General features: G+C 37.3%; 1 protein-coding gene across 6 annotated transcripts in view; it reads left to right on the top strand.

Annotated features, from left to right (window-relative positions):
* The first annotated feature begins 4,237 nt into the window (after positions 1-4,237).
* The window catches only part of kaznb (kazrin, periplakin interacting protein b), a 153,768-nt gene continuing 145,866 nt past the window's right edge, over positions 4,238-12,139 (top strand). For 2 of the 6 annotated variants that reach the window (XM_059537165.1, XM_059537163.1), the window contains exons 1-2: positions 4,238-4,468; positions 4,637-4,827. In XM_059537165.1, coding sequence (XP_059393148.1) covers positions 4,752-4,827 — 76 coding nt within the window. In that variant the 5' untranslated portion in view covers positions 4,238-4,468; positions 4,637-4,751. Of the gene's footprint in view, positions 4,828-12,139 lie in introns of all 6 variants that reach the window. The other 4 variants (XM_059537168.1, XM_059537169.1, XR_009427361.1 and 1 more) reach the window with 4 other exon arrangements.

Here is a 12,139-nt window from a genome sequence, read left to right as displayed (position 1 = left end):
TGAGGTTTTCAGATCCAGTGGTTTCCTGATGCATGTGCTTCTGTATACAGTATGATTGGACTGATCCTCTCTTCATGACTGTACTCCATTTTGACCTGCTCCTCTTTTACTGAGAAAAATTATTTGAAGAGTATATATGTATATTTAAGTAAATGTTATCCATCACAGGGAATGTTTATCATACCGAGGCTCTCATCTGAGAAGCTTTTTTTGTTTTTACTTTGTTGTTGATGGTTTTGTTTCTTTTGACATGGTAAGTGAATTGAGCTGTTTGATACAGTCAGAGTGAGTAGGAGAAAATAGTTTGCTGTATGTAAAATATATTTGATTTTCACCTAAACCAGCCAAAACCATAAGCCATTTGTTCCCTCTTTTTTTTTTTTTTTTCTCTGTACTTTTGTAGTCTAAAGAATCTACTGCTGGTCATTAAAATTACACTAAAACTACAACTGGCAATGACAAACTTTCTTCTGCACTTGCATGAAAATGAATTAATAGTTGTACAGTAAGTGCCATTATTACAACCCAAATTATGTAATCAGTGATCTGGTCAATCAGGTTACTTGTTTCTTAAGAAAAGCACTTTATTTAGGCTGATTTGCCTTCTATGGATATCTCAAAGTTTGAGGTGATTTTACAAATACGTGATGACACCTGCTTGAAAACCGCATAAAAACAGCATAAATTTTTACTGGTGTATTATAAGCATGTATGCCATAGCCTGAAGCAACCTCAGAAATGAGCTTCAAGTTTATTAAGACTTAAGATATTTTTGCGTTATTAGTACAATTAGCCGTTATTGCTACTGCAAGCACTCAGTTTCTTTGGTCACCAAGCATTAGTCAATTGTTTTGTTTTTATAATTTCTCCTTTTTGCAAAATGGATAAGGTCTCTGCTATAATAGAACATCAACTGGACTTCAATTTTTAGTGGTCTACCTCCTGGCAAGCTTTGAACTGATGCGTTTTCTGCCTTTGGACCGCGTAATCCCTCTCACTGCCTGTCTTTGCAGTGTCATTTCCACTTTACAACCTGGACAATGAGGACAGGGATCTGAACAAGATCTGAATGCTTGAAATGTTTTTTAAGCAAGGAACTTGAAACGATATTTCTTTTCCTTTACAGAACTTTCATCTTGCAGTATGTCTTTGCTGTCCTGCATTGATATATTTTTGGGAATGAAATGTTGACCTTGTTTTGTGATTATGAATAATAACCTTCACAAATGTAGAATGCATTGTTCTAATTGATATTAAATTTTTTTCACTGTATATTTGATTTTAGCTTTTAGTTTGACAGCGGAAAGTATCTAGAGATACAGTACCAGTAGGTTTACATTTTTCAGAAATGTAGTCAATATTTAGGCTTGCATCACTACTCCTTGTCTGCATTGATTTATGATTAATCCAGGCTTTTGCTTACCTATTTTTACTAGTGTATTTAAGTATTTTTGTCCAGGTTCAAAATGGGTATGTTTTTTTAATTCTTTTATTTATCACCTGGCTTGTAAAATGTAAGAATTTATTTTTATTGCTGTCAGAATCTTGGATTTGACCCATCAAAAAAGCCTTTAGAGTGAAATAGAGTTCTTCCCAAGGTAAGATAACCCTGACTAAATACTCATATAGCTGTAGGTACTCTTCCATCTGTCTGGTTTGCTAATTTTCAAATGAAAAATGTAATATTGAGTGCAAGTTTGTTCCGTTATACAGGATAGATCTTTATGTAGCAGGGAAAGCACATCTTGTTTATGTTTCCCCCATGCCATGGCACCGTATTTTATGGTTCCTCTATTGGCCAGTGCTGTGGTTTATGGTTCCTCCATGCTGTGTATGGGGGAGAAGAGGGACATGATGCTGTGCTCTGCTTGACAGGATGAAATATCGTCACACTTAATCCTGATTGCTGTGCAAGGTGGCATAGCAGTCATAAAAATGCAGCACCATGCAGCTTCCGAGTTGGTCGATGCAGTACATTAAGATGAGGAAGTGAAGCTAAGATATGCACATGGAAGTTTGTCATTTGCAATCCTTTAGGAATCATTTTTAAGAATTGGGAATTGATTAGATCATGAAATCAGCCGTGCAAGTTTGCTAAAAACCATGTCAAAATTTTGGAATTTGTTTGCAAAAAAAAGAAAGAAATTTCAGAAGAAGAGTAAGATTTTTAAGCTAACATCTTATGCACCAATAAATTTCAAGACCAGGATCTTGTGTTAATTATTGAAATGGTCTTGATTCTTTGTTCAGTTTTAACCTCAGATCTACTACTAGTATTATTACTCCCTGTATTGCTGCAAAACATTACTTCATCTCTATGTTTAGAGACCATTAAATATTGTTAGCTTACGTAACTAGGTAGGCTGAGGATGTTTGTGTCGATGTGCGTTATCAAATACCTTTCTGCCTCTCTGAAGGGAGCAGAAGAAAAGTGAGAAGGAGAGCACAATCACTCCACACCAGAGAGAGAGATCTCCTCTGGCAGGGGAGTGCATAAGAAGAACAGCTCTAACCTTCCCAGCTGACAGCTTACTATCTGCATGTCTCCTCAGTTCATGTTCAAAAAGAATTTGATTTGAGTGAACCTTCAGTTAGACAGAGGGAATTAATTCCAGCTCCAGCCACTTGGCATCTGCCTTGTCTATCAGTTGAAAGCTGTTAAACTCACTGTGCCTCTTGTCACATCTCTATATTTCAATTTTGCTGATATAAAAGGAAGAAATAGAATCTATTTTTTCACCACTGTGGCACTGCAGGCTGTCCTTTCAAACCAGTCACCTTTCAACTTTATGACTAGCTGATGTAGCTGGATGTTACATAATACCAGGTTGACCATGTTTTCTTTTAAAACATGATAATATGACTGCACTTGCAGATCTTCCACATTCTTTTGCCAATGAGCGGATTCGACATCACACTGACCTGACACAAGCCTTCCATTGGACAAATCCATCTGACGAATGGGGAAACGGCAAAAAAATAAAAAGTGATTCCTGCAATCTTGTAGAATAATTAAACAGGCCTTTATAGCAATACTTTCTTTATCCTGAAATGCAGCTATATTGGGTTTTTTAACAGCTATTTTGGATGAATAATTTGTCACAAAGGAAACTGAATGTAATACTTTACTTTGAGGTGATGTTACAGTGTAATTACACAAATAATTACTAAGCACTAGAGTTTAAGGTGAGTTGCTTATCATTACTGTTATTGTTATAGCAAGTACATGTAAATACATCACCTTAAAACTAAGAGCGTGTTTATGTGTGGATATATAAATGTGACCCTGGACAACAAAACCAATCCTAAGGGTCCTTTTTTTTTTTTTTAGTTTTTACATCATCTGAAAGCTGAATAAATCAGCTTTTCATTGATGCATAGTTTTAGGATAGGACAATATTTGGCTGAGATAAAACTATTTAAAAATCTGGAATCTGAGGGTACAAAAAGTAATCTAAATATGGAGAAAATCACCTTTAAATTTGTCCAAATGAATTACTTCGCAATGCTTATACTAATAAAAAAATAATACGAAATATGTAAAATTGGAACATGATCTTTACTTAATATCCTAATGATTTGTGGCATAAAAGAAATATCAATTATTTTGACCCATACAATGTTTGTTTTTTTTGGCCATTGCTCCAAATATACCCCAGCGACTTAATACTTTTGTGGTCCAGGGTCACAAATCATATACAGTATATGCTAAAGAACCACATTTAGATGGATTGGTTGAATATTTGAAAAGTTTTTATTGGAAAATGTGATTATCATTTTTAAGTGTGACAACGACAATGTTGTTGCATCAGATATGAAAACGAGTTGCATCTGCAAATAAATAATGCTATACTTTTTCTCTAACCTAACTTTTCTTGACCTTTTTCCCCTTTTATTGATTTAAACTACCAGTCTCAAGGTCATTTTATTGGATGTATTATATATTTGTTATATAATGCAGACATTCATAAATCTTTAATTTTACATTATTTTGGGGGTCACTGTAGGTCAATACATCCCAAGATCCCCCTTTATTAATATATCTCATTGCATGCCAACTGATATTCTACCACCATTGTGTGAGTTACCCAAAATGAACTTTCTTTTTCAACCTCTCTTCTCTCCTCCACAGGGGGAGGAATTAAAAAGCAGAGCTGCAAGAGTTGCAAAAAAATATTTTCCCTGCAGCAGTGCTTCTTACGAAACAGATCATCGAGTTGAAGGGAGAGAGAAGGCAATGAAAGGGAGGGGTAGAGCCAAGGCAGAGGGAGGAGAGAAGAGGGCACACGTACCCGATCAGAGCACAACAACCACCAGTCCGCCCTGAGCCTGGGGGAACCGAAGGCTTCTCACTCAGTCAGCAGGACAAAGTACGCTGGACCAGGAGCTTCAGACCGCCGTGCTCAGTCTGGAGAAACCTGCCAGCGAGGCACAACCTCAACACATGATCATAGAGCAGCAGGAAAAGGCAAGACATCATTGCTCTGATTATCTCTCTCGTTCAAGCTTGCTCTCCGCACACACTCTCACTCATTCTCCTTGACGCACACACAGACACACTCCCTCATTATCTTGCATGTGAGTGAGGCTATTTCTCTCCATCCCAAGCAGAAACATCTGTGCTATTCTTACACAGCTGCAACGTTGCTCCAGCTTGCTGTTCTCAAAGGGGACGGACGACAAACCTGTGCTTTCCTGCGTGGCGTGTCATTTAGAGACTTGCCCGTCAAGCCTAGTGGGACATCCCGACCATGGAGGACACTCTCACCTGTACTCCCACCACCTTTTCCCAGGTCTTCGGCCGCCAAGGACAACTGATGCAAGCTAGTAAGTACCTGAGATCTGTCACGTTTTGTCCGAAAAACACGTGCATTGCAAGGTAAGGTCTGCAAATCCTGATCTCTTGGTTTAGGCACCCAGTATGCAGAGAGAAAACCAGCTTTTCTTCCCCGCTGCTTTCAGCCTTCTAATGAGCTGCACACAGTCAAGAAATGTGTCTGCGGGGGTGTGTGTGTCTCATCTTGCTTATGGATGTAGTGATCTTAATAAGTCAGTCATGAGAGCTGGGGCTGAAAGAGGAACATGAAAGTTATGTTGAGCAACTAACTCAGATTTTTCAGGGTAGAGTGAAGCTCTCCAGTGCAGTTCTGTAACAGTGCATTAATTCCGTGACGGCTTCATAAATATTGTACTCCTAAGCATTGATGAATTATGAATTTTGTCTTACAAAAAAAAAGTGCTTCCAGTGCTATAAATAGGTGCTGCTTCATAATTTCTGTCTCACAGGTTGTGCTTCTGCATTTAATGACTTTATACATGTTTTGTGAGGTACTGGCTTTGAAAAGCGTGATAAAAATATTTATAATCCTCGTATTTATGTGCCGAAATATAAACGGATTACATGAAAATATGAACATTTTTAAACAATATTCACATATTGTACTGTATTTATAAAGGAGTGTGATTTAAAACTTCCCTCTATTTATAGTACTTTTTTTTTCAATTCATCAGTGCTTAGGACTGCAATATTTATGAAGCTATCAAGGAAATATTGTACTGCTTTAAAATTACATTTAACATTCTGTTAGGTGATGATTGCTTTATGATGAAATGTACTTCTACAATGCTTTCACAGACATCTCAGGTCTATAAATATTTTATATTACCTTATAGCAGGTAATATTTTTCTCACGTCAAAGTTACAGTTTAGATGTCGGTGGAGCGATTGAATTAAGGAGACTTGCAGAAGGATACAATTACTCAAACAGCAGTTTGTAAATTAAAGAGATACTAGTGTGATGACAATCCAAACAGATTTTAATTTGATGCTTAATTCCATGTCTGTACACATTAACATGTCAATTAGCAGAGATAAGCCATGCTGCCGAGTCGCCGTTGAAAAACTTGTGATTACCCAGTTCGGTAAGAAGTTTGAAAAGCATGCATCTATAACAGCAACCCTGGAGAATATCAGACAGTGAAGATGCTCCATTCTGAGCTTAGATTATTTGCCTTTATGTTTTTGATTAATGCTTTCTTTCCAAAGCAACTCACAGTACTGCTAAAATACAACCTAAAATGTTTTTGATGCAAAATATTAGTTGTGCAAAAATATTTTTTTTTTTTTTCAAATTTCATGTGTCAAAAAAAAAATTTGTATAGGTGTAGCCGGTGCCATTGGGTTTAAACTCCATGATTTCAGTGCACTGTTTTTTTTTTTTTTTTTAATTGGAAATGTCCTTAAATGACCTTCTTCTGCAGGAGATCTTTGCACTTTAAAACACTAGAGCAGGGGTTGGCAACCTACGGCACGCGTGCCAACAGTGGCACGCAGAGGGATAATCGCTGGCACGCAAGCAATAAGGAAAACTGTATAATGACGTACAGTTTGATGTAATAACTTCTCATAGTCACACAGCCTGTTAGGAGCTACAAATACTATTAAAGTGTGAGAATTAACTTGCATGGATGCACGTGCAAACACTGCACATACTAGGTGCTTCAGATCAAAGCCTCGGTCTAACAGCACTCGTCAATGTCAAAATGACTGAGATGGCCAATCAGATCAAAGTAGGCGGGGTTTACTGTTCACAGAAGCAGATAGGGATGGGCGATACCACATTTTTTCTATGCGATACGATACCGATACTTTTTGGTACAATTTTAACGATACCGATATCGATACTGCTTATAATTTTTAAAGTGTATGTGATTTTTAAAAATAATCTTAATTTAATATATATATATATATATATATATATATTAATTTGCAGTTACCATGGCTACAAGAACAATGATTTGTGGTGTTATTGTTAAAACCATGGGTAATTTTCGTAAGGGAACCTGAAAAAAAAAAAAAACCCTTTCACAGGAATGTGCCTGAAAGTGATAAACGGGCCTCATTTTTACCTAAATGATTTATCATTTATTTTAATATATATTAAAAATGTATAAGGTGTGCATTGTAGCTGACACCTAAATGAACACATTACACTTGTTTTATGACTGCAAGTCTTTCTCCTCAAATGCTATTGAGCTTCAAATTTGCGTTTGAGCCCATGTGAAAAAGTAGCATAATTTACATATGATTTACAGTTTAATAAATATCAAACATTCAATTCAATTTGTGCATTATAGCTGACACCTAGATGAACAATTACAGTTGTTTTTATGACTGTAAGTCATTCTCCTCAAATGCTACTGACGTTAGAAAAGTGTACACCAATATCGCATGTAACTTTAGAGACGGTCCCTAAATTTGAGACTCTCGAACATCCAACGTCAAGCCAACTTCATGCCTTTTTTTTTTTACTCTCTTTAGTTTTCTTTTCTCTGCGCCGGATTGCTGATGTCCTTTACCCAGGCATAGATGTGCATCCATCAATTATGAATGTTCAGCCGCAAACATTAGGTGCGAGCGGTCGCAAGCGCGGATGGGAGAATGGTGCATGTTTTTTTGTTTTTTTTTGAACAACTGGTATGCTGCCCCCTCTGGGAGTTGGTGCCCTACGCAGACTGCGTATTCTGCGTATATGGAGCGGCGGTACTGCTGTCATCTTTCACGCAAGTCGCGACCGTGCATGTCGTGTTGTGATGGTGAATGGTACATTGCACTGCGCGCAGCCGCAGACCAATCGGTGTTAACGTCATACCACCGCGTCCGCGAGACCTTTTCTTTTTATATCATACACACACCGTCTCGATTGGCCTGCACACACTGCTTAAAACATTTAGTTATAAAGAAATTATAAATATAATTAAGTATCGTTACTTTGCAGAAAATATCGATACCAAAATAGATGCTTCTGAGTATCAATATATCGATACTGCAGCATCGATGTGCACATCCCTAGAAGCAGAGCGCGAAGCGTCAGTTTAAGTTAAAGAGAGTGAGGTAAGATGAAGCTGCAAATCAATTAATATTAGTCAACTTTTAATAATACGTTTTACCATAGAAATGTTAAATGACCTAAAGCTATATCCAGTGATGAAAAATTTTCTGAAATATGGCCATTTTGAGAGAAAGAAAGTGGGGGGGGGGGGGGGGGAGAAAGTGGGGGGGGGGGGTAAATTGTCTCTCTCTGCAGACAATGAAGCGATTTTGCCCCTTTGTTGTTGAGAAATATAATGTAGCGATTCAGTATCGATTAATAAAAGTAGCGTGACAACACTCATAGGTTTATGAGCTTCTGAATGCTACTTTTTGCACAGCACGATCTCAGATCTCTGTGTGCGAGTGGTGTGTGTTGTGTGTGTGTGTGTCTGTGTGTGCACGTTCATCAATTAAAGCAGTGCATTAACGTTGATTAAACGTTAAAAAACTTTTTTTTATCGTATAATAAAAAATTGTGTATGTACCGTTTAAATACAGAATTATATCGGGGTGGGGGGGGGGGGGGCTGTGTTGGCACAGTGGTTAACCATAAAAATAAAAAATGGCACGTCATGCCGAAAAGGTTGCTGATCCCTGCACTAGAGTCTCATTTAAAATTCATTTTTACTTACAGTAACTGCATCCTTTCTAGAAAAGCCAGTCAATTTCGCAAAGTGTGTTAAAATGATCTTTATCAGAGTTGTATTTTATGTGTGGGTGTTTTGAGATCATTCTGGGGAACAGCAGCCTTGAAACAGAATGGTTTAGGGGTGTTGGGTCTGCTTGGATAAAAGTGTCTCTCCCTCTGTTTGATCTCCTGAAATAGAAGAAAAAAATGCCCTTTGTTTGCTTTATTTCTGTGAACTAATTAGGTGTTTGCTATGCAGGGACGTATTAGTGTCTGCAGAGTGTGTGACATTGCCATGATTCTGCGTGTGGCTTTGGAGCGCTGAAAGCCTCTTTACTGAATTTGTGTTTTTGAAGTGCCTGAAGATGAGACTCCTCTGCAATATCTGAGCTTCGGCGGTCCTGAAATACTGTATGTATTACCATCAGCCACTTCTCTGTAGCTCTTTGCTTTGAATGTCTCACATTCTGGATCATCCATAACGATGAGATTTTGTAGTTTCGAAACATTCTGATGTGTTGTTCCCCGTGGACACACTGGACGTGGAATTTTCTGAAGTTTCTGCCTTTATAAACAATGAACCGATTGGAAATGTCTTTCATTTTTTCTTTTCTAATTTGCATGAAAGTCTTTCAGCAGGAGGATATGGTGGTGCTTTCCGGTGCACTTTCGCCTTGAACAATTTTCTCTTTTAACATTGATCAAAGTGCCCTGTTTTTGCTCCCATAAGTGTTTTGAAAGCTCGTCTTCAAGCGACTCAAAATGGTCCACGGCGTAGGTCATTGGAATGGAGCGCCGATGCTTTTATGTTCTGTGTTGGTGTTTAAATGGGTATGCATGAGCGTGGCTGAGATCCAAGTCTATGCACTCACCCTCTGGCACACAGACTGTTTTGGCTGGCGTAACGGACATGGCTGGACGGGGCTGCAAGTGTGGGCTCATTTGTGTGTGTCTGCAGATGTTAGCGATGGTACAATATGCAGTGCCAGTGATTCTAATAGGGACCTGCAGGGCCAGACGGAGTTACACTGAGTCTAAGGATGTGATGACCTCCTTTCCCCACTGCATGTTTGATTAAGAAGTTCTTACTCTGGAAATAAGCCTTGACACTGCATACCAAGTATGACCTTATATATATATATATATATATATATATATATATATATATATATATATGTATATATATATATATATATATATATATATGTATATATATATATATATATATATATATATATATATATAACATGCTTGATTCTTACTGGTCAGTTGGAACAGTTGGATCTACAATCAAACATTTTCGTGTAATGACCGATTATTTGTACATTTAGTAGCAATTTCCTGTGGGCTAGTTTCATGCTGCATCACTCTGCGCTCTCTTTTTTTCTCACATAATAAAACAATTTTTAACTCAGATCAGTATTTCACGTCCATTTATATGTAATAATTACTGGATGACTATACATTATTCTTTAATTGTGTCTCCAGAATTTAAGTATTTTAGACAAAATTTGTAGAATATAAATTACAGTCTGTAAGATAAATTATAAAACTAGCTGTTAAAGGATTAGCTCACTTCCGGAATAAATATTTCCTGATAATTTACATACCCCCATGCCATCCAAGATGTTCATGTCTTTCTTCTTCAGCTGCGAAGAAATTAAGTTTTTTTGAGGAACGATCCCACGATCTAAGCCAAGGAATAATGGTCTTGTGTAGTGAAATTGGTAATAAAAAAAGGGAACTTTATATACTTTTTAACCACAAATGCTCATCTTGCAATGGCTTGGCAATGAGTATGCACGAGTTTGCTCATTGTTTAATCACGTTGGAAAAGTCACTTGCGGTTAGTTCTTTGTCTGTGTACTTTGGTTCAAAAAGGCAGGGTAGGCCGAAAAAATCCAACAAATTTTCTCGTACAATTTCTGAATCATCTGACATCATTGTTTTACCTTTTTATTTTGTAAATGGTATTTGACTTTCTTTGTACGTTCCCTTTGTAATCACTGGGTCGGTACTTCCACCTACGTCACGTGTGACCTTTCCAATGTGATTATGTCATGCCTGAAGTCAAGTTAGTGCAAGACAAGCGTTTGTGGTAGAAAGTTTTAGAATTTTTTTTCCTTTTTAGAAAATGACTGATCTTCTCGCTTTTCCTTGGCTGGGATCATGTCCTTTGAAGCTGCATTGAAACCCTGCACCTTCAATCCATTGATCCCCACTGAAGTCAACTATATGGAGAAAAATCCTGGAATGTTTTCCTCAAAAGCCTTCATTTCTTTTCAGCTTAAGAAAGAAAGAAATTAACATCTTGGATGACATGGGGTTGAGTACATAATCAGTAAATTTTCATTTTGGAGTGAGCTAATCCTTTATGCAAGCAGGGCTACAAACTAATGTATTAACATAGGTTTATCTGTTATACTCTGTCTGTGCATCTTTGTTGATCTGGAAAGCATAGAAATCAGGTTTACTTTTGCCAAGTCTTGTTTGCACCAAAGCCCAAGAATAAGTCACCTTTCTGCATCGTTGGCCCGATGTAGAGGAGGTAATATAGCAGTGGGAAAAGAATAGCATCAGCAGAATTGTCTAAAAAGTTGGGACATATTTTCATTTGTCACCTCTCGAGGGGATCTTGTCCTAAAGCTCTATATTTGTGCAGATAGGGCACAATCAGAGCTCCCATATCTACAATGTAACAGTGACACTGAAACAAACATAAAAGTGTTTAATTACATATACATTTTTTTATTATAAGGTATTTATTATTTATTTGCAGATAAAACAATTTATCAGTTTCTCATTTACTGTATTGTCCAAATACAGTAGATTCACGTCGTATAAAAAAAAAAAACATTTGTCGTATTTTACATATTTGAACGTCAGTAGTTTCTGCCACTAGCAATGTGACGACAAACACCAAAACAATACCCTGCTACATTGCTTGCATAATAATCTATGACTCCTTCTCCCATATGTTTTCAGGCATATTTTCATGGGACATTAGAAGCTCACAGACTCACGCTTTAATATCGTGCATATGCTGTTCACAACAAAATGTTGTACTGTTGATCGTTTCTGATGCACAAGATTGCAAAAACTGATTGCCTTGAACCACTTTCTTTGCAGTTGTTATATTGTAGGTTTACTGACAAATCTTTATCGACTCAGAGTCATTAAATGTTCCTCACGAGGCCTGACAATAACTCCATCTGGGTCAATAGATGGCTAATTCGAGATCTTCTCTTTCTTAATCACTATTATTGAATGTCACGTCCATCCGATCATTGGCTTGAGAAGCTGCTGAGACGGAAAGGCCTCGTGTTCATGCCATTTGATTTTTAATTTCTAATTACTGTCACAAAATGCTATAACAATAAGCCTGCCAAGTTTTGTAGGGAAGACTTTATTACCAGCGTGAATTTGCTGATCGAATGCTGCAAATATTATTTTCTATAACTTTAGTGTTTACAATTGGCTGCAAATCCATTTTTCTTCTAAGTCTGTTTGAAAGAAACTGGTTTTAAGTGGCAACGCAGCCGTTAGGGCAGAAAAGGCTTAGCTTAAACAGGCAGCGCGTTGATTAGAGCGTTCTCATGAATTTTAAGCAGGGGCCAGTTTTCTTTGAATTTAAGCTT

The sequence above is a fragment of the Carassius carassius genome, chromosome 44 (assembly GCF_963082965.1).
Source record: "Carassius carassius chromosome 44, fCarCar2.1, whole genome shotgun sequence".
Classification (NCBI taxonomy): domain Eukaryota; kingdom Metazoa; phylum Chordata; class Actinopteri; order Cypriniformes; family Cyprinidae; genus Carassius; species Carassius carassius.
The sequence above is the reverse complement of the archived record's forward strand: the minus strand, read 5'-3'. Positions and strand labels throughout refer to the sequence as shown.